At 32.9% G+C, this 21,110-nt stretch overlaps 1 protein-coding gene across 1 annotated transcript in view; it reads left to right on the forward strand.

Moving 5' to 3' along the window:
- LOC129003421 (uncharacterized) overlaps positions 1 to 20,771 on the forward strand; it is a 71,990-nt gene extending 51,219 nt beyond the window's left edge. Inside the window, exons 2-4 of the mRNA XM_054431712.1 lie at positions 8,521 to 8,580; positions 8,670 to 8,729; positions 20,437 to 20,771. Of these exons, the coding sequence (XP_054287687.1) occupies positions 8,521 to 8,580; positions 8,670 to 8,729; positions 20,437 to 20,771 (455 nt within the window). The remainder of the gene's footprint in view (positions 1 to 8,520; positions 8,581 to 8,669; positions 8,730 to 20,436) is intronic.
- Positions 20,772 to 21,110: the final 339 nt, after the last annotated feature.

Raw genomic sequence — 21,110 nt, forward strand, 5'->3', positions numbered from 1 at the left:
ACATAGCACATATTTTACATTGTTTTATCTTCTGTTTCACAGTTTCATTTAAAATTGGATTGTAAAAATATTCATTTATTTTACCTTGGGTCCTAGAGATTCCCAAATGACCTCCGATCATTGTGTTGTGGTAAAATGTAAAAACCAAATTTATTAAGTTATCTGGTAGATAAATTTTACTTTTTCCAGATTGATTTTTGTACATCAAAACGTCATTTTTCAGGTAGAAACACTCTTGATTAGTATTATTTTGTACGCTTTTAATTATCTCTGCACATTTAGAGTCATTTCCTTGGTGATACTTCAAGTCATTTAATGCCATTGGTATCTCTTGAATTAGATTACAAAAATGTATATCTTCTCGTTTGTTTCTCATCATTTTCTTATTACTACTATTTACATGATTTATTTTATTTACATTTCTCTTCTTGTTCCTAATTTCTTCCCTAACAATATTTACAGAATTATTTATCTTCAACGTAGAGTCCTCTTCTGTTCTGATGTCTTCGTCATGATTGATGTCTTCTTCATCAAAAAGTCTGGATAAAGTATCCGCTAAGATATTTTCACTTCCCTTTTTATGTTCGACAGTGAATGGGAGGTTTAACAGGCGTTCTACCTACCTTGATAATCTTCCCAGTTTCCTCCGAGTGTTTAGTACGTAGCTGAGAGCTTGATTATCTGTTATCAATTTAAAGGGCTGTACTTCCAAAAATTCATGCCATTTTTCGATGCATAATATGACACTATAGGCTTCTTTCTCATACACACTGTATTTTAGCTCGTTATCATTGAACTTTTTGGAATAGTAGGCAATTGGTAGTAGATCTTGATTTTCATTTTCTTGCAATAAAACACCTCCTGCCGCTATTTGCGATGCATCCGTTTGTAAAACAAATGGTTTTGAAAAATCAGCTAACTGCAAAATTGGGGGATTTGAAATTTTCTCCCTCAACGTATCAAAGGCAATTTTACACTTTTGGGACCAAATGAATTTATTTCCTTTCTGTTTCAAACTGTGTAAAGGTGCACATATATTGGCATAGTTAGGGATATATTTAGCCCAATAAGAACACATGCCTGTAAATTGCCTCACTTGTCTTACATTTTTGGGTTCGGGAAACTTTTGAATGGCAGTTGTACGTTCTGGGTCGATTCTTACAGTGTTGTCTTTAATTAAGTGTCCTAAGAAGCTGATTTCCCGACAAAAAAATTTTGCTTTGTCAACGTTTACTGTTAGTTTGTGTTTGGCAAGTCTGTCAATGACCTCCTTAACGTGTGACATATGCAGAGACTTGTTAGTGCTGTAAATAACTATGTCGTCACAGAAATTTACCATGTATTTAAACTTTATATCTTGAAAAACTTTATCCAAGTAGCTTGATAGAACGGAGCTTCCAACCTGGAGTCCAAAACAAACACGTTTCATGCGATATTTCCCAAAAATTGTAGAAAATGATGTGATGTCTCTAGAATTTTCCGCTAAAGGACATTGAAGGAAAGCCTTATTTAGGTCGATTACTGTAAAGTAACTAGCCCCTTGTAGATGATGATACATATTTTGGAGGTCACCAATTGGATAGTTCATTTTCACTAATTTCTTATTCAACTCTGAATAGTTGACTACCAATCTATCTTTTGCCGTTAAAAATGCTGGGCTGCTATATTCGCTAGTGGATGGTTCTATTATACCTTGGGCTAACCAATCGTCTACTATAGCTTTCATTTTGTTCAAAGTAGGCGGACTTAGAAAATAAGGGCGAATACATATAGGTTTATCATCAGTAAGCTTTAGTTCTACTTGTAGGTCAAGTGCCTCACCAATCTTATCAGTAAATACATTGGGATAAGATTTTACTAGTTCTTCTATTTCTGTGGTCATCTCTGGAGTTCCGATATGAATATTATTTATTGCTAATTTCTGCCAATTTTCATCTCCACATAACTTTATTTTGTCTGAAGGTGCGAATTTAAAATAACAGCTGTTGTCATTTAAATCGATAATTAGGCCTTTGTTACGAATGAATGGAGCTCCCACTATCATATGATAATAGTTTTGTTTTATCACCAAAAATTTTTCATACCAGGAATACTTGCTTATCTTGATTTTTATCTTACATTCATTTATGATGTCCAATGGTTCTTCATTTGCAGCTAACATTATATCAGTCCATTTCTTAGTTCCTCTTATTTTATTTACTGCGTTTAGTTTGTCATAAAGCTCTTTACTTATAAAGTTTCTACTGGCTCCAGTATCGAGTAGAGATTTTACATGTATTTTCCCAGTTAATTTTATTTGCATGCATGGTAAAGAATCTATTGTTTTACCTTTGGTTTTTGTTATGCTAGGTTTCTTTAATTTGTTGTGCCCTTTAACTAGTTGTCTTAATTCATTTTTGAATGCAAAACTATGATTTGTATTATCATTAACATTTTGTTTTCTGGGAGGATAAGATACGTGAAGTTCGGTTCTTACACCTCCCAAGTTTATGAGTTTTTTGGTTTTCTGAAGCACTGTCTTGCTGTATGACCTGGTCTAGCACAGTTATAACAAACCCTGTCTCGTGGATATGAGGTCCCACTTGACGTTTGTCCATACCCATGATTTCCCTGATTTTCAATTGACCTATTATGCATATGTCCTGATGATGTATTTGACGTTGTAGGAAACATATTGTGTCTGACATAATCATTAAAATTAACGTTGTTTAGGTTAATGCACAGTTGGTCTAAATCTCTGAAGGTTATCGGATTTTTTTCAAACACTAATTTATTTCTGATTTCTGGGTGGATGCCATTTTTGATGAAACAAACCAATTCTTCTTCAGTGAGATTTCCCTTCAATACTTGATGATTTGTCTTGACCTCATTTATGTAGATTGACAACGGTTCGTTTGTTTTTTGCGGTCTAAAGATAAGTTCTTGTTTCAGTTTCTCCTTCAGTGTTATTGGTATGAAAGTATTTATGATGTCTGTGTGTAGTCGGTCTATTGATTGATTTGTGTTCTTGTGTTCTAATATTTTATTCGTGAGCGGTTGAGAAGTATATGTAGGCAAGATTTCAAACAGTTGGTGTGAAGTAAGATTGGTCTCGATGGTGATGGTTATTAGGTTTCTTAAAAAGTCAAGCAGAGGATAGATTTCTAGTCCATTACAGATCCTGAATTTTTGGAGATAATTTTCTAACGGATTCTTAATTTTTCCGAATACATTTACATTTTCAATCTCTTGAGAGGGGCCTGCTCGTGGTTGTATTTGTGGACCAAGGCGATTGTTAAATGGAATTTCTATAGGTTTGAAATCTTGAACGACTTCCAATGTCTGTGTGTTATGTTGGGTAGGGGTAGAAGATGTTTGTCTACCGTGAATAACATGCTTATTTATCTCTGAGTCGATTTCCTCTTCGTCCAAAATAGAGGTGTTTAATCTTTCTTCAAACTCCGCCAACTCCTCCTGAGGGATGTCATTTAGGATAGCTTCAAATAGCGACGTGGATTTTTGCAATTTATCCACATATTCAGTAAGTCTATTTGTAAAGGATTCTTCTAGTTTACACAGTTTCATATGTGAAATTCTTAAGGCTAAATGGGCTAGCTTAGCTTTGATTTTGGCTACTAATAAGTTGCTATTAGCTTCCTTGCACTGACCTATTAGTTCCTCTGCGTTATATAATTTGTTTTCTATCGTGTCAAATTCATCTTTAAGTATGATTTTCCCTTTCAAATTAATAACATTTGTTGGAACGTCTTGACATAACCTTAATTGCCTCCTTAAACTCTGAACATCATTGTTGATAATTTCTTGTCCTCTTGATAAGAGCTCATATGTTAGCTCTTCTTTGATAAGGTAATTCAAGTTAAATTTAGACATATTTATGAAATTATCTTGCTATAGATTCATGCTCATTTAGTAATTAGGCTGTAATGTAATATTTCACTCTAGGCTAGTACAAATTAGGCTTGGATAAAACTTTAAAAGTAGGCTATAGTGATTTCCAGATTTTTTGTTATATTTTGTTGTTCTGTATAGCAGAGTCGTGCATATATTTATACTCGTAAGGTCCAATAAAAGTATAAATGTAATGATTTATACTACAGAACTATATAACTTCAATAGGATTCAGCCTAAGTTAAAAAGAAGCCATTTCATTTTCATGTACAACACTGACATTTTATTACAAAATAAATGAAATCATAACAAATATATACTTTTGCTTTAGTTAAATTATACCTCTGTATCTCAGCCCTAAATACCTAATTATTTAATTGAAACAGTCTTACTTTATGATGGCCTTCCGTAGAGCTCTATTTTTAATACAGGAACTCGTAATGTCTACGAGATTTGCCTGCCATGAGATACAGAATTATGAATGAAATCAAACTTAGTGAGGGAAATGAAAAAAGAAACAATGTTACCACTACAAACAATTCAAATAAATCAATTTTGCTTCTTACATACTATAACTAAATTTGCTGGATTTTTTTTTAAACAAACAATATAAGAATCAGTATACGAGCTGTTGGCCCGTCCCACGTACGGGAATAGAGTAGTCCATTAAGTGTATAGCATGTATATTACTAATTCAAACATAGTCTAGGCAGTTCAAAAATTATAGTAAAAAAAAGCTGCCAAGATGAATTAAAACTAGTTTTCATTGTTATTTTCTCAACCTCTCCTCAAAAAGTCGAGTAGTAAAATAATGTTCATAAGCTTTCTTTTGAAGATTCATGAGCTTCGATTCGTATACAGCAATGGTTATAGAATCTTACTTATTTCCTATAATCAATGACAAAATCACAGAGTAAATAAACTGACCTCATAGTTCTATGTAATATTATTTTATTTAACCAGCTGTTAGCTATAAAAAATTGTATTGCACTATAACAAACTATAAACATTTTAAAAAACTGCTCAAAAGAATAAATTAAAACATCTAGTATTTTGCTTTGTATATTTAAATAAACTCTCATCATCTTACCGAATAAATGGAATAAATGGTATCAATGATTAAAGCATTACACATAGTATAAATAAGTCAATTCTACGTACGTTATTTCATTTTCATCCAAATGCTGAATTTGTGTCTAAAACGCTGAATGTTTACAGCTGTTTAGCAAATTATATCACACCAAAAGCTAGTTCAGAATGTTAGCGTCGACTGCTAGACTCTAAAAAAAATTAAAACTTAATTTCTAAAAAACTGGACCATAAACTAAAATTATGGCATCTACATTCCCTAGTTCTATCTTTCTTTCAACACAAGAATCATGAAAATCCGTGGTTGATTCAGAATTGTGAAATAAAAAAACCCTGTTACATTTTAATATTATAGATTTACGAGAAACAGATTAAGCATTGACTTTGGAAAAGTATTGTATTGTTATGCTAGGTCCGCTCAATATTGCAAGCAGACAACTGCATTTTGCACCTAGTTAGTTATATAAGTTTTAGTGTACTTTCAATTTATTATTGTGGAAATTTTAACCTGACAATCCACAACCAGTATTTTATTTTACAGTCGATTGCTAGAGTATAGGATAATTGTAACTGAGTGTATTTAAACAAAAACTATTAAACCCAAATTAGATAATTAATAGAATAGTAACTAATTGTATGTAATCTACTGATTAGTCATTAATAAAATTAATATTTGAATACCGCGATTGCGATTTTCTGACTGCTTGTGCTTAGTGCTTAAACGAGAAATTTAATGCCGGTCGTCAGTCGCACAGTTCAGTTTTAGATTTAGATTCAGATTACTGTGTTTAATAAGCCAATCATCGATCTCAGGTAAGAGACACAACTCTCGGCTTTAAAAAGAATATGTATTATTTTTTACCATTATCAGGCAGCTAAGTACTTATTACAATGTGAGGACTAGTTGAAGGTATTCATGTAAAAGATACTAGGAAATCACTGCGAGTGTCAACCAATCAAAGTGTATTATTGTCAAATACCACAGCTTTAGATTGGAAATAAGATCATTTTAAATGTATAGTTTACTATATTTTGTCCAAAGACAATTTTCGTTGTATATTTTTTACAGTTTTTAAATGAGAAATATTTCAGTAATATATCACCTAGGGTGGATTAAGTATTATCTGCATAAGAGACATCTAGCGGAAACTAGATGAACTGTCACGAGGCTCGATGGTAGCAAAGCTAGCGGTGATTGACTGAACTAGTCTCAAATCTCTTTGTACACCCGCTGTAGCAAACCTGATCTGAATTTCATGGATTTTTACCAAAATAGTGTCACATTTATTTCCTACCCGCGGCTTCGCCTGCGATGGTCAACCATAAATATTATACATGTTAAGAAATAAACAGAGTATTAACAATCTTTGCAACAATATGGTGTAGTAGTGGCTGCGACAACGATCACAAAATTAAGATATTATATTCATTGCGTCACGCGCAGTTAAAAAAATCATGTTATGATTAATGATTCTACAGCGATTAAATTGCAATTAAAACTAATTGAAAACCATTTGTTTAAATCACTAACTAAAAAACCTTACAACATAAAATCTTGAAACTGAAAATGCCGCGACTCTTTAGCTTCTCCAAGTGTAGTTCTTTCATTGCTTCACATTTATAATACATACTAGCATAGTACCTGTCCTACGTACAGGATTGGCAATTAATTGGCATAAGTATAAAATGCTTATTGCAGTTGTACTCAAGCTTTGCGTTTGCAATGGGGGAGGACACTGTTTGATAAATCTTGTTCTTTACATTTACGTTATGCTATAGTATAACACATCTACCATAGCCATAATGCTCTACTGCTGTACCCAAACAATAGAAATAAATAAACTATCAAACATTCACACAAATTATTCATTAAATTAATCCAAGAGCCTAAACATAACTGTAAACAATCCTACTTGACAGTTCTCATTGTGTTTCACAGCTTTTCGTTGCTGATAAGTTCAAATTAGCTATTGTCGTAAATGCAAAATATTATAATGCTGCTCCCTGTTGGTAAACCTTATAACTTTTGAATGCTATTGCATATCATAATAGAAAAATACCCCCGCCGCAGCAAACCTGCAGACTAAGCGAATTTCCATTTCCCTGAATGGATTTACACTAAAATGTCTCCTTAAAATTATCACATTTATTCCCTATTTAAATAGAATCAGTTTAAAACATACTTAGGTTTGCTGCAACAGGGAGGGTAAAAGTGTTTTTTATGTAAAATGTTAATAGTTAGTAAGAAATAAAAACATTTTCCAAATTTGGGCAAAATATGTTTATAAACAAGCAAACTACAACAGTTTACTTATTCTCCATAAGAATAACATGGAAATTTTAAATTTACAATTTTTTGGAATTTTCTCCGTAACCATTAGGCGCATTATAACGCTTCAATATACTAAATTATTTGTTTTTTTAAGCTCTACAAAATAGTTTCGAAAGAAATTGCAAAATTTTATGTTTTTTGGGTCAAAAATGGGAAAAACCCATTTTTACCCCATAACAGCCCCCATAAACCCCCGTTCCCATGGTCCAATCATGCTGGTTCGTGAACTCGTTCGAATAAACGTAGGTTTACACGTTTGTACCAAATTTCATCAAAATCGGATCATTTTTGCTCGAGTTATCGCGCTAACGGACACATATATATATATATATAAATATATATATATATATATAAATATATATATATATATATGAATTTGAACGGATGGTGTTTTTGACCTCTAGGGACCTCAAAACGAAAAAAAAAATCGGTCCCGGGTCCAGGTCTTACCGTGAGTACTACGGTAATAGCTTATTCCCTATATGGGAAATTCGCTAATAGAATATTTAACAAATGTCTTTAAACAAACTTGTTTAGTTGAAACAGCTGACTATGTTCTTTAATTCCTTTTAAATGTGAATACTCATACAGAGCTACTGGGGCTGAGTCCGATCTGATTTTTTAGATAAGAATTGGCCTATGTTAATCGGGAATTCTGGAATTTGAGCTGTCATCATGCCGAATTTAAACCCAATCCTTCCTGTAGTTAATACGTGATTGAACTTTAAACGAACAAACAAACATAAAAACAAACAAACAAACTTTCACATTTAAAATATTAGTATGATAAAAATGACTATTAGCTAATATGAGACCAGCCATTAGGAAATTACATTAGGTCTCCTAATTACTAAGAAAATTCCTAAAAAAATACTAACTTATCTTTTACATTTTGGAGAAAGTATTGGATCTATACTTTATTATGTTTATACTTTATTTAGAAATACAACGAATAAAGATTATTGTAATCGAATGAGCCACGTCAGTTATGTGCGTAATTTAGTAAAATTTTGCAATTTAATTTGAGGGAGAGGAGGTGAAAACACTAAAGGGGATTTTAGGGGACTTTTGGTACAATTTACATCTTTGTGTGTACTACACAGTGGTATATAGATTTAATTGTGTCACTATTTTATTCCATTACCAAACCTTTACGGACTAAGTTATTATTTCTTATGTTGTTTTTGTTTTATATGGTTATAAAATTACAGGTAAAGAAACGGGTACAACTAGCCATTTGAATCTTAAGCCAATCATCGGTCTCAACTCAGGTAAGAGACTTTGTTCCATTACCAAACCTTTACGGACTAAGTTATTATTTCTTATGTTGTTTTTGTTTTATATGGTTATAAAATTACAGGTAAAGCAACGGGTACAACTAACCATTTGAATCTTAAGCCAATCATCGGTCTCAACTCAGGTAAGAGACAAAAATCTCGGCTTCTTAAAGAATCAAAACAATTTTTGCTAAACAAAAAGTCTTTCATCTACTAAGAGTCGGATCGGTTGAGGGTAGTCTTGTAAGACAAACTAACAATTCACTGCGAGTGTCAACCGTTGAAAATGTATTATTGTCAAATACCACAGCTTTAGATTGAAAATAAGACATTTTTAAATGTGTAGCTTACTACATATTACCTAAAACCAATTTTGTTTCTATTTTTGATTTAGTTTTTAACATTTAAAATATATCAGTTATATATAAACTATAGTGGATTAAGTGTTATCGGTTGAAGAGACATCTAGCGGAGACTAGGTGAACTGTCGCGAGCCTCGACGGTAGCAACATCAAGCGGTGATTGACTGAACTAGTCTCAAAACTGCTCATGGTAATAATATTTTTTAAGAATATTATTTTATAAACAAAATTCAACTGTATGACTTACCTCGATATAAGTCTGTTTTTATTAACTCAGGTGAAGACTTATTTAGGCTTTCTGCTTCCTGGGAATATATAAAATTGGTTCCGATGTGCCTATGAATTATGAAAATATAGCACCTAAACCTTTTTGGTTTTATGATTTTAAGTTACGCTTACCAAATATTTTACTAGATTTTCTTAAATATCAATATTGGAAGTCAAATAGTTTAATATGGGTTTTATGTCTCTGTAATTTTTGCGAGTTACCTTAATTTTGCTTCGTACAAAAGGTTTTAGCTTGACTAAAATAAAGCTATTATGAAATGATCATGCACGTGTAGATGTATTTGAGTAGTTTCAGTGTTTGTTGAATATCATTTACGCATTCTATATTACAAAATAATTAATAATGAATTAATTAATTAATAATTAATTAATAAATAATTAATAATAATATTTTATATTATTTATCAAAGTATTATTACTGTCCATGAAATTAAAATGAAAAATGTATTATTCAGAAACATTAAATTATATTTACGGTTGTTATATATTTTAAAACATTTTTATTAGCTCACTTTCTTGTCCAGTACAAATTTTGTAATCAATTTTACACTAACTTCCCTATGAGCTAGAGACTTGAAACTTAGCTCACAAATGGATTTACGAGAAACAGATTAAGCATTGATTATGGAAAAGTATTGGATTAATATGCTAGCTCCGCTCAATATTGCAAGCAGACAGCTTTATTGTACACCTAGTTAATGTAATTGGATTTTTAATGTATTATCATGGTCAATTTAACTTGGCAATCCGAAACATATTAGTTTATTTTACAGTCGATTATAAATCACACAGTGTTAGATTATGTATTCAGGGATTATCCATAAAGTCACGCACGTGCTTAATATATTCTAAACGATACAGATAGGCTAAATCAATTAGATTTGGTAACACAACGGAACCTAAAACCTTTGACTATCAATACAACATCCAATAGTCAATGCTAAAACTATAGTTTTTGAAGGAACTGTCAGTTTTCTGCCGTATCATGGGGACATCCCGCAAGGAAATCTTAAATAGGTAGGTGCATAGTAGATTGATATGTACCACGATTTAAAGGGCTTTATTAGCAGAATACAATGCAGCGAAATTTACTCAAACTGACACCAACGATTTCAACCCTGAAATTTCAACAGGGTCAAATAACACGTCATCGGCGAGCGGATCTAAAAAGCGGTTACGCTCCAAGTATCCAGTTTAAATACCCTCCTTGAAAGATTTTTGTGTCTTGAAAAGATGACAAAGATTTCAATCGGTTTCATTGACGTCGGTTCAATCTTGGGAAGAAAAGAAATCGGAAACTCACTGATAATGGCCAAGTTTGTAACTCCAGATCGGTCGCTTTCAATCGGCAAATTTTTGTTTCATGCGGTGAAGATATTAAGTGTAATTGTGATAGGAGAGGATAGAACAATATTTTGTGCGTTGGGAGAACTCTGGGGAGAACTTTTAAAAATATAAAACAACAGTAAAAATAATTTAATGTTTTTAAATAATACATTTTCTTTCATTTTAATTTCATGCACGGAAGTAATATATGGAGCTAATATAAGAATCCATAAAGGAAGCCTAAATAAGTATTCACCACCTGAGTTAATAAAAACATACCTATATCGAGGTACAGTAAGTGTCACAGCTGAATTTCGTTTCTAAATTAATTAGTGGGTGTAAAACTATTTATATGGCGAGGAGTTTTGAGACTAGTTCAGTGAATCACCGCTAGACGTAGAGGCTCGCGATAGTTCACCTAGTCTCCACTAGGTGTCTCTTAAACAGATAATACTTGATCCACTGTAGTTTATATATTAGTGATAGATTTTAAATGTTTAAACTATATAAAAATATAAAACACAATTGGTTTTAGGTAATATGTAGTATGCTACACATTTAAAGTTGTCCTATTTTCAATTTAAAGCTGGGGTATTTGACAATAATGCATATTCATCGGTTGACACTCGCAGTGGTTCGTTAGAATCTCTTAGAAGACTACCCTCAACTGGGCCCACTCAAGTGTTGAAAAGATGTTTAAAACGTTTTAGTTTCTTTGAGAAGCCGAGAATTGTGTCTCTTAGTTGAGACCGATGATTGGCTTATAAATTAAATCTGACTCTGCGTGACAAGTTTCCTTAGTTTCTCTTTTGAGATCAAGCTGTCGAAGTCGTAATCTTCGTACGTAATCACATGTTCAAATTATTAACACTCTCTCTCTAATAATTATTTTGACGTTTGAATAAGTTTTTAAAAACTTCGGCGTGTACCGCCGATGGACATCGTTACATTGGCGATTGTAAGCATAAAAAACTGCATTTCAGAGTCTTTTTGAGTGTTTCTACTATGTATTCGTGTTTGTAGAAGCCACATGAAACGTGTCCACGGATGGTACATGAACCAAATTCTGGTTACATTAATAATAAAACCCAAACTTACAAACACGTTTTTTTATTTTAACAAAATATCTTGTTTCAATACAAAAAGTTGAACTAAAAAGTCATGTTTACTGCTCAAAGTCTGTTTGTAAGTTTATTGAATGTACTTGTTTCCAACATGATGATATGATTACAGGTTGGTTAGCCACGTGGTGCACGGTTTAATTAGCATAATTATTATCTTATTTTGTTACTGAAACTGTACAAGTAGTGTACAGTTGATAAATAATTAATTATATCCAATTATTCATATAAACATACTATCATTTGTTTAAGTCTATAGTAATGTGTACACACATTTACTTTTTTGGCTGAAATTTCATTCGTGCGGCACTACGTCAGAGAAAACGTGTTTTTAATGAATACGTTACAACTAATTACTACAGTATTCCATTACTAATCAAGTTCGGGTTCACTAGTTGCAATAAAATATGTCCAGTAGCAATAACTATCATATACTCCTATGTAAGCAATGTTTGCTTGTACGTATGCACTAGCTGTAGCCCGTCGGCTTCGCGCGACACACTGTTAGTTAGGTTTAATATTTTATAATTTTAATATAATTATTTAACTATAACCGGTCTTATACTATGAACCCGCTGAAGTTGAGACTTTACTACAGAACTACTCACTCTCACATGATCAACTTGCATAATATTTTTACCAACAATTTTCTAACTGTTTTATTTTCTTTCACTTTATAATACTGTAATACCCTTTTGACCAAGTTTGGCAATGGCACAGTTGGTTTTCTCATAACTTTACGTAAACGTATTAGAAAAAACATCATTAGCTCTTTTGATCTGGTAGTGTTTGAATAAGTATGCAGGCTTGCTTACATATACCTGTATTAGCCTTTATTGAAAGCTATAACCATTTTACCCTGTTATTACAACAAAAGACGTGTGTTTATAACAAACCGTCTACAGTATACTTGCAAATTACAATATACAGTACGAAGGGGAAAACATCTGTTATTATAAAGCAAAGATTACACTAAAGATTAATTGATATTGTAGAAAGTAGCTCCAATGAAATACCGATTATTTTACTTGGCTCTCTTCTACCAAAACGTAATTCCTGAAGTACTGAGGCAATTGTTAGCAAACTTTGGTTTAGCAGTGAAATAAACATTTAATAGTGCTTTTTTTGTAAACCATATTTCAAACAAACATGTTTAATTAGTTTTGTTTAGGAATCAACATTGTCTCCTCCACAAAATGGCCCCTTTGCAAAGCATGGACACAATTGGATACTAGTAATTAAATTTGTCATTTAAAGGTAGTATTTTAGTGAAAATTCATCCAGGTAAATGGACATTCGCAAGGTCTGATCGCAGTCTGAAATTTGCTGCAGGGGTTTAATGAGTTTTAACACTAGTTCAGTCAATCACCGCTTGATGTCGCTACCGTCGAGGCTCGTGATAGTTGACTTAGTCTCCGCTAGATGTCTCTTAAACCGAAAATACTCAATCAACGATAGCTTATATAATACTAATGTTTTTTTTATTGTTTACACTGTGTCAAAAATAGAAAAAAATTGGTTTCTAACAATAAGTAGTAAACTATGCATTTACAATAGTCTATATTTAATTTAAAGCTGTGGTATTTGACAAAAATACATTTTTACCGGTTGACACTCGCAGTGATTTTTTAGTATCTCTTACAAGACTACCCTCAAATACATCCCGTCTTTCATTGTATGATATACTGCACTGGTCAAAAGGAACAAAACCCAATTTAATTCTTAAATTTTATTCGATATGGCTTATTCGATTACAATAACTTACAATTCGTTATATTCCATAACAAAGTTCCTATCCTATACGTTTTTGCGATAAAACCAATACTTTCACCAAAATAAACGGATTAGTTGGTAATTTTTTAGGGATATTTTAGTAATTAGGAGACCTAATGTAGTTTCCTAATGGATAGTATCTTATTGGCTAATGGTCATACTAATCATACTAATATTATAAATACAATAATGTGAAAGTTTGTTTGATTTTATGTTTGTTTGTTAGTTTGAAGTACAATCACGTATTAACTAATGGACGGATTGGGGGATCAAATTCGGTATGATGATAATTGATATTCCCGATATACATAAGTTTATTCTTATCTAAAAAAATCTTTTCGGGCTCAGCCCCAGTGTTGTAGTTTCACATGTTAAATTTGTGAGTATTCACATTTAAAAGGAATTAAAGAATATTGTCAGCTGTTTCAACTAAACAAGTTGGTTCTATGATATGTAATACTGTAGCATTAAAAAGTTGCAAGTTTTGGTTTTAACAACAGGGTGCATCATTATTATTTTTTTTGCATTTATGTCAAAAGCTAATTTGAACTTATCAGCAAAAGAAAGCTGTGATACGCAATGAGAACTGTCAAAGTAGGATTGTTTACAGTTATGTTTAGGCTAATGGATTAATTTAATGAATAATTTGTGTGAATGTTTGATAATTTATCTATTTATATTGTTTAGGTACAGTAGTAGAGCATTATGGCTATGGTAGATGCATATTGCATACCGTAAATATAAAGAACAAGGTCTTATCAAACAATATCCTCCCAATTGCAAACGCAAAGCATGAGTACAACTGAAATAAATATTTTATACTTATGCCAATTAATTGCCAACCTCGTACGAATGACAGGTACTATGCTAGTAGGTATTATAATGTGAAGCTATTAAAGAACTACACTTGGAGAAGCTAAATAGTCGCGGCATTTTCAGTTTCAAGATTTTATGTTGAGTTACATTTTTTAGTTGGTTTAAAACAATAGTTTTAATTTTATTTTTTTCGGTGTAGAATCTTTAATCACAACATGTCTTTTTTTTACTGTGCGTGATGCAATGAATATAATAACTTATTTTTTTGATCGTAGGCGAAGCCACTAAAGATTATATTATTGTAATGATTGTAAAGTTCTGTTTATTTCTTAAGATGTATATTATTTATGGTTACACCACTGCAAGCGAAGCAGCGGGTAAAAGCTAGTAGGAAATAAAAGTGACACAATTTTGGTAAAAATCCATGAAATTCGTATAATCTTTGTTCCAGGCGATGTACAAGGAGTTTTGAGACTAGTTCAGTCAATCACCGCTAGCTTTGCTACCGTCGAGCCTCGTGACAGTTCATCTAGTCTACGCTAGATGTCTCTTAGGCCGATAATACTTAATCCACCGTAGGTGATATATTACTGAAATCTTTCTCATTTTAAAACTGTAAAAAATATACAAAAAATATTGTATTTGGACATAATACAGTAAACTATACATTTAAAATGATCTTATTTTCAATCTAAAGCTGTGGTATTTGACAATAATACACTTTTATCGGTTGACACTCGCATTGATTTTGTAGAATCTTTTAGATGATTACCCTTATTAAGTCCGATACATTTTGTTATCCAGTTTGCTGTCTTCATACATATTCTTTCTTTGAAAAGCCGAGAGTTGTGTCTCTTGCCTGAGACCGACGATTGGCTTATAATAACATAAATCTAACTAACCTAACACAGTGTCCTTAGTTACATGTTTATTAAGCTGTTGAGATCGTGAACATCGAATCGTGCTAGTCAAATCTTTATTTTTAAAAGCACAGATCACAGTTTAATATTCTTCCACCTATCGAATTCGGGTTCCCTAGTTTTGTTAAGATACACCTAGACCCAGTTACGTAACTATCCTATACAATTACACATACAACGCTATTGTAAACTAGTGATTTTTACAATCGACTGTTAAACAAACTAATGTGTTGTAGATTGTTATGTTAAAATGTACATGACAACACATTGTAAATCCACTGAAACTATATCTAGGTGTGCAATAAAGTTGTCTGCTTGCAATATTGAGTGGAGCTAGCATATCAATACAATACTTTTCCAAAGTCAATGCTTAATCTTTGTCTCGTAAATTAGATCCATACAATACTTGCAGTATCCAAAGTCAATAGCATATTTGGTTCGCATAAATTGGCAATGATAAGTATTCGCGTAACTGATTTGTCTACTTGCAGTAACTAAAGTCAAAGTTTCATCTGATTATCATAAATGTCTAACTGGAATGTTCTAATTAACAATAACTATTCTTTAATAACAATGTATTCCACTGTAGGGTAATTATTTTGTGAAGGTTCGATGTCTATGTATTGTGGGAAATAAACCTATAATACTATTAGTAGCATATTAGAGAAATTGCTGTTTCTGTAATACATTGAAATATAATCTTTGATTATACATCACAGAAACTAGAAAGATTTGCCTGTTCTTTTTCGTGGATTTGATCAAATATGCCTTATGACCTTTGACCAAGGTTTAGCATTGCCATAAACCATACTGCTTAATCAGCTTTATCTGCTTAATAGCTTTATTTTAGTTACCATTTTAAAACCTTTTGTACGAAGAAAAATTAATGCTTCGCCAAAAGCTATTAAGACATAAAACCCCTATTAAACAATTTGACTTCCAATATTGATACTAAAAAAATCTAGTAAAATTTTTGGAAATCGTAACTTAAAATCATAAAACCAAAAATGTCTAGGTGCTATATTTTCATAATTCTTAGGTGCATCGGAACCAATTTTATATATTCCCAGGAAGCCTAAATAAGTGTTCAACCGAGTTAATAAAAACAGACTTATATCGAGGTAAGTCATACAGTTGAATTTTGTTTATAAAATAATATTCTTAAAAAATATTATTACCGTGAGCAGTTTTGAGACTAGTTCAGTCAATCACCGCTTGATGTTGCTACCATCGAGGCTCGCGACAGTTCACCTTGTCTCCGCTAGATGTCTCTTCAACCGATAACACTTAATCCAGTATAGTTTATATATTACTGACCGATTTTAAATGTTTAAACAATATAAAAAATATAAACAAAAACTGGTTTTAGGTAATATGTAGTAAGCTATACATTAGTAGTGGTCCTATTTTCAATCTAAAGCTGTGATATTTGACAATAATACATTTCTAGCGGTTGACACTCGCAGTGATTTAGTAGTTTCTCTTACAAGACTAGCCTCAACTGCTCCAATGGCGGGATGCACTAATGGATGATTGATATGATGATTCTTTAAAAAGCCGAGAGTTGAGCCTCTTACCTGAGACCGACGATTGGCTTATAATATAACTAGCCAGTACCCGGACCAGCGTCTATTTCTGTACCTGCGTTGTTATAACCATATGTCAAACAACACATAACACAACCATAATATATCATGCAACATAAGAAGTAATAGCCAGTCAATAGAGGTTTTGTGTCAGGACAAATAAGTGACAAGCAAGTCTATATATTACTGTAAAATACACATCAAGATGTACATTGTACCTAAAATCCCGTACTTGTTCGACCCCCCCCCCCCTCAAAGTCAGGAATTGTAAGGTTTTACTAAATAACGCATATATCAGATATGGCTCATTCGAATATAATAATCTTCAATTAGTTGCATTCCTTAATAAATTGTCTACAATAAAGAGCTTATACTTTTTTGCGATAAATCCAATATTTTCACCAAAATGCAATGAATAATTATGGAATCAAGCAATTTTTACGCTGATATTTTAGTTATTCTGCCAATTTTTTTTAACTATTAGGATAAATAATTGAAATATCCTTCCTCTAGAGGCTGTAGAGGATGACTTAATGAACACTTTCATATAATGAGTATAGGATTCCGACTTAGCCATGGGCAGAGGACGGCCCAACTACTAGACTGGAGTCCAAGCCTCGGCGATGCCGTGTGATTATAGTTTATCTCTTTGTAAATCAATAAAAATCATTATTTCAGCAAATGGATAGAAATATTGTTCCAACAATCATAGATTGCCAGGTTCTAGGCGCAAGGCTCAGTGGTTTAGTCAGCTGTTGGCTATTCTCCCATTATTTGTCATTTGAGTTTGGCGGTTACAAATAAAGGGTTCTTTACTTTACTGTGAGAGGAAAAAACTTTTGGTCTGAACCATGGACTGATATGTGCAATGTGCTTAGAACAATGATTGATACGTCCAATGATGTTTGTTGGTGGATTAACACATAAGCGAGGCATAACAGAAGGCACGTTCCAAAAGTGGATACATGGAACCTCATACTGTTTGCTGTTTCAAAGTCCACGAAGCTTTAGAGGAGTTCCACGAGACCTTATTGGCTTTTTATGAACGGCATGTGGAGACCCGAAATCCATGAAAAAGATAAGCTAAAATAAGTCCTACAATTAGTGGACTTGAAGTACACAATCCATTTACAGTACCGAGCATTTACAGTACTACGAGGTTATAATAGTAGTACGTTTTCTGTGCTACCGTCGAGGCTTGCGACGGACAGTTCGTCTAGTCTCCGCTAGATGCCTCTTAAACCGACAATACTCAATCCACGGTAGTTGAAATATTACTAACATTTTTTTGATTTTTAAACTTTATAAAAAATAGAAACAATATTTGTTTGAGACAATATGTAGTATGTTATACATTTAAAAATGCCCTATTTTCAATTTAAAGCTGTGGTATTTGACAATAATACACTTTTATTATTTGACACTCGCAGTGATTTTGTAGTATCTTTTAGATGACTACCCTTATTAAGTCCAGACCTATCCAACATTTTTACTTTTACTGTAACTCAGTACACTCATATACTCTTTGAAAAGCCGAAAGTTGTGTCTCTTACCTGAGACCGACGATTGGCTTATAATATAATAATATTAATCCATCTATCCTAACACAATGTCATAGTTACTTGTATATATAAGCTGTTGAGATCGTAAATATGGACTCGTGGTAGTCAAATCTTTATTTTTAAATGCATAGATTACTCTAAAGGTTGTAGAGGATGTCTTTCTGAGCACTTTCATACACATAAGTATAGCATTCCGATATAACCATGGGCAGGGGACGGCCCAACTACTAGACGTGAGTCCAAGCCTCGGCGATGCTGAGTGCTTATAGTTGATCTATTTGTAAATCAATAAAAATAATTATTTAAGCTAATGAATAAAAATATTGTTCCAACAATCATACCTTGCCAGGTTCTAGGCGCAAGGCTCAGTGGTTTAGTCAGCTGTTGGCTTTCCCATTTATGACTTGTCATTTGAGTTCGGCGGTTACAAAGAAAGGGTCCTTTACTGTACTGTGAGAGGAAATGGCTTTTGGTCTAAAACATGGACTGATATGTGCAATGTACATAGAACAATGATTGATACGTCCAATGATGTCCGTTGGTGGATTAACACATGGGAGAGGCATAACAGATAGCACGTTCCAAAAGTCGGTACAGGGAACCCAATACTGTTTCCTTTCTAATAGCATTCGAAAATTGTAGGGTTTACCAACAGGGTGCAGCACTATTTTTTGCATTTACGACAACAGCTAATTTGAACTAGCAGCAACAAAAAGCTGTGATACACAATGAGAACTGTCAAAGTAGAATTGTTCATTTTTGTAGAAATGTTTATGTTTTCATTTGATTATTGGTGACAATCATACAACAGAGAAGCTTAATGAGTGTTTGAAAATTATTACCTGTATTAGCCTTTATTGAAAGCTATCGCCATTTTACCCTGTTATTACAACTAAAGACGTGTGTTTATAACAAACCAACCACAGTATACTTGCAAATTACAATATACAGTACGAAGGGAAAAACATTGGTTATTATGAAGCAAAGATTACACTGAAGATTGCTTGATATTGTGGAAAGTAGTTCCAATGAAATACCGATTTTATTACTTGGCTCTCTCCTACCAAAACGTAATTCCTGAAGTACTGAGAGAATTGTTAGCAAACATTGGTTTAGCAGTGAAATAAATATTTAATGGTGCTATTTTGTTGTTAGCCATATTTCAAACAAACACATTTAATTAGTTTTTTTTCATTTAAAAATCTCAAACTGTCAAAACTATTTTCAGTATTTTCAATGAACCAACATTGTCTCCTCCACAAAATGGCCCCTTTGCAAAGCACGGGCACAAGTGGCTATTAGGAAATAAATTTGTCATTTTAATGGAATATTTTAGTGAAAATTCATCCAGGTAAATGGAAATTCACTTAATCTGAAGATTTGCTCCAGCGGGCTTAATGAGTGTTGATACTAGTTCAGTCAATCACCGCTTATATCGCTACAATCGAGGCTCGTGATAGTTGACTTAGTCTCCGCTAGATGTCTCTTAAACCGAAAATACTCAATCAAAGATAACTTATATAATACAATGTTTTTTTAATTGTTCACACTGTGTCAAAAATAGAAACACAATTGGTTTAAGACAATATGAAGTAAGCTATAAATTTAAAGTAGTCTTATTTTCAATCCAAATCTGTAGTATTTGACAATAATACATTTTTACCGGTTGACACTCGCAAGGATTTGTTAGTATCTCTTACAAGACTACCCTCAGTCTCGTAGTTCGTTGTCACTCACAGGAATAACTTTTGCTATTTACTTAACTGATTCTTTTAAAAGTCGAGAGCTGTGTCGTGCCTCTTACCTGAGACCAACGGTTGGCTTAAAAACAGCCCAAAATTTAATAGCTTATACCCGCCACTTTTCCGGCTACTATCTGTGACTCTGGTGTCAAGTTGAGTAAATTTTGCTGCATTGTATTCTGATAAAACTAATGAAATCAAAACTTTTAACGAGAAAGACAAAAATTAGAATCTACAAAACTATAGTAAGACCTGTACTTTTATATGGAGGGGAAAATTGGATCCTGAGCAAGAACTCAGAAAAGAAAATAATAACTTCTGAGAACAAAGTTTTGAGAACTATATATGGGCCAGTATGTGAAGATGGAGTATGGAGAATCCGCCACAACCGGGAGCTAAGAGAATTATTTCAAGACCCTGATATCATTGGAGAAGTTAAGAGTAGAAGATTAAGGTGGGTTGGCCATATCCTGAGGAGAAAGGAGGAGAGTCTACTGAAGACAGCACTCAGAGGAAATCCGAGGGGAAGAAGACCAATAGGTAGACCGAAAGCCAGGTGGTGGGGTCAAGTACGAAAAGATTTGGAAAGGATGAGGCTTGTAGAGGAAGATGCATGGGACCGAGACTATTGGCGACAGCGTGTTGGCGAGGCCAAGTACCAGCTAGGGTACAAGTGGCCATGGCAGTAAGCAGTAAGTAAGTAAGTAAGTATTGTATTCTGATAATAAAGCCTTTAAATCGTTGTACAAATCAATCTAGCACCTACCTATTTAAGATTTCCTTCTGACTCCTTGCGGGATGTCCCAATGATACGACAGAAAACTTACAGTTCCTTCAAAAGCTATAGTTTTAGCATTGACTATTGGATGTTGTATTGATAGTCAAAGGTTTTAGGTTCCGTTGTTCCAAAATCCAAATCCAATTCTTCTACGTTGTTCCAAATCTAATTGATTTATCTGTATCGCTTAGAAAATATTAAGCACGTGCGTGACTTTATAGATAATCCCTGTATAGATAATCTAACACTG

Source organism: Macrosteles quadrilineatus, unplaced genomic scaffold (assembly GCF_028750875.1).
Source record: "Macrosteles quadrilineatus isolate MER2022 unplaced genomic scaffold, UCM_ALF_1.0 Scaffold_9__3_contigs__length_116548681, whole genome shotgun sequence".
In the NCBI taxonomy this organism is placed as follows: domain Eukaryota; kingdom Metazoa; phylum Arthropoda; class Insecta; order Hemiptera; family Cicadellidae; genus Macrosteles; species Macrosteles quadrilineatus.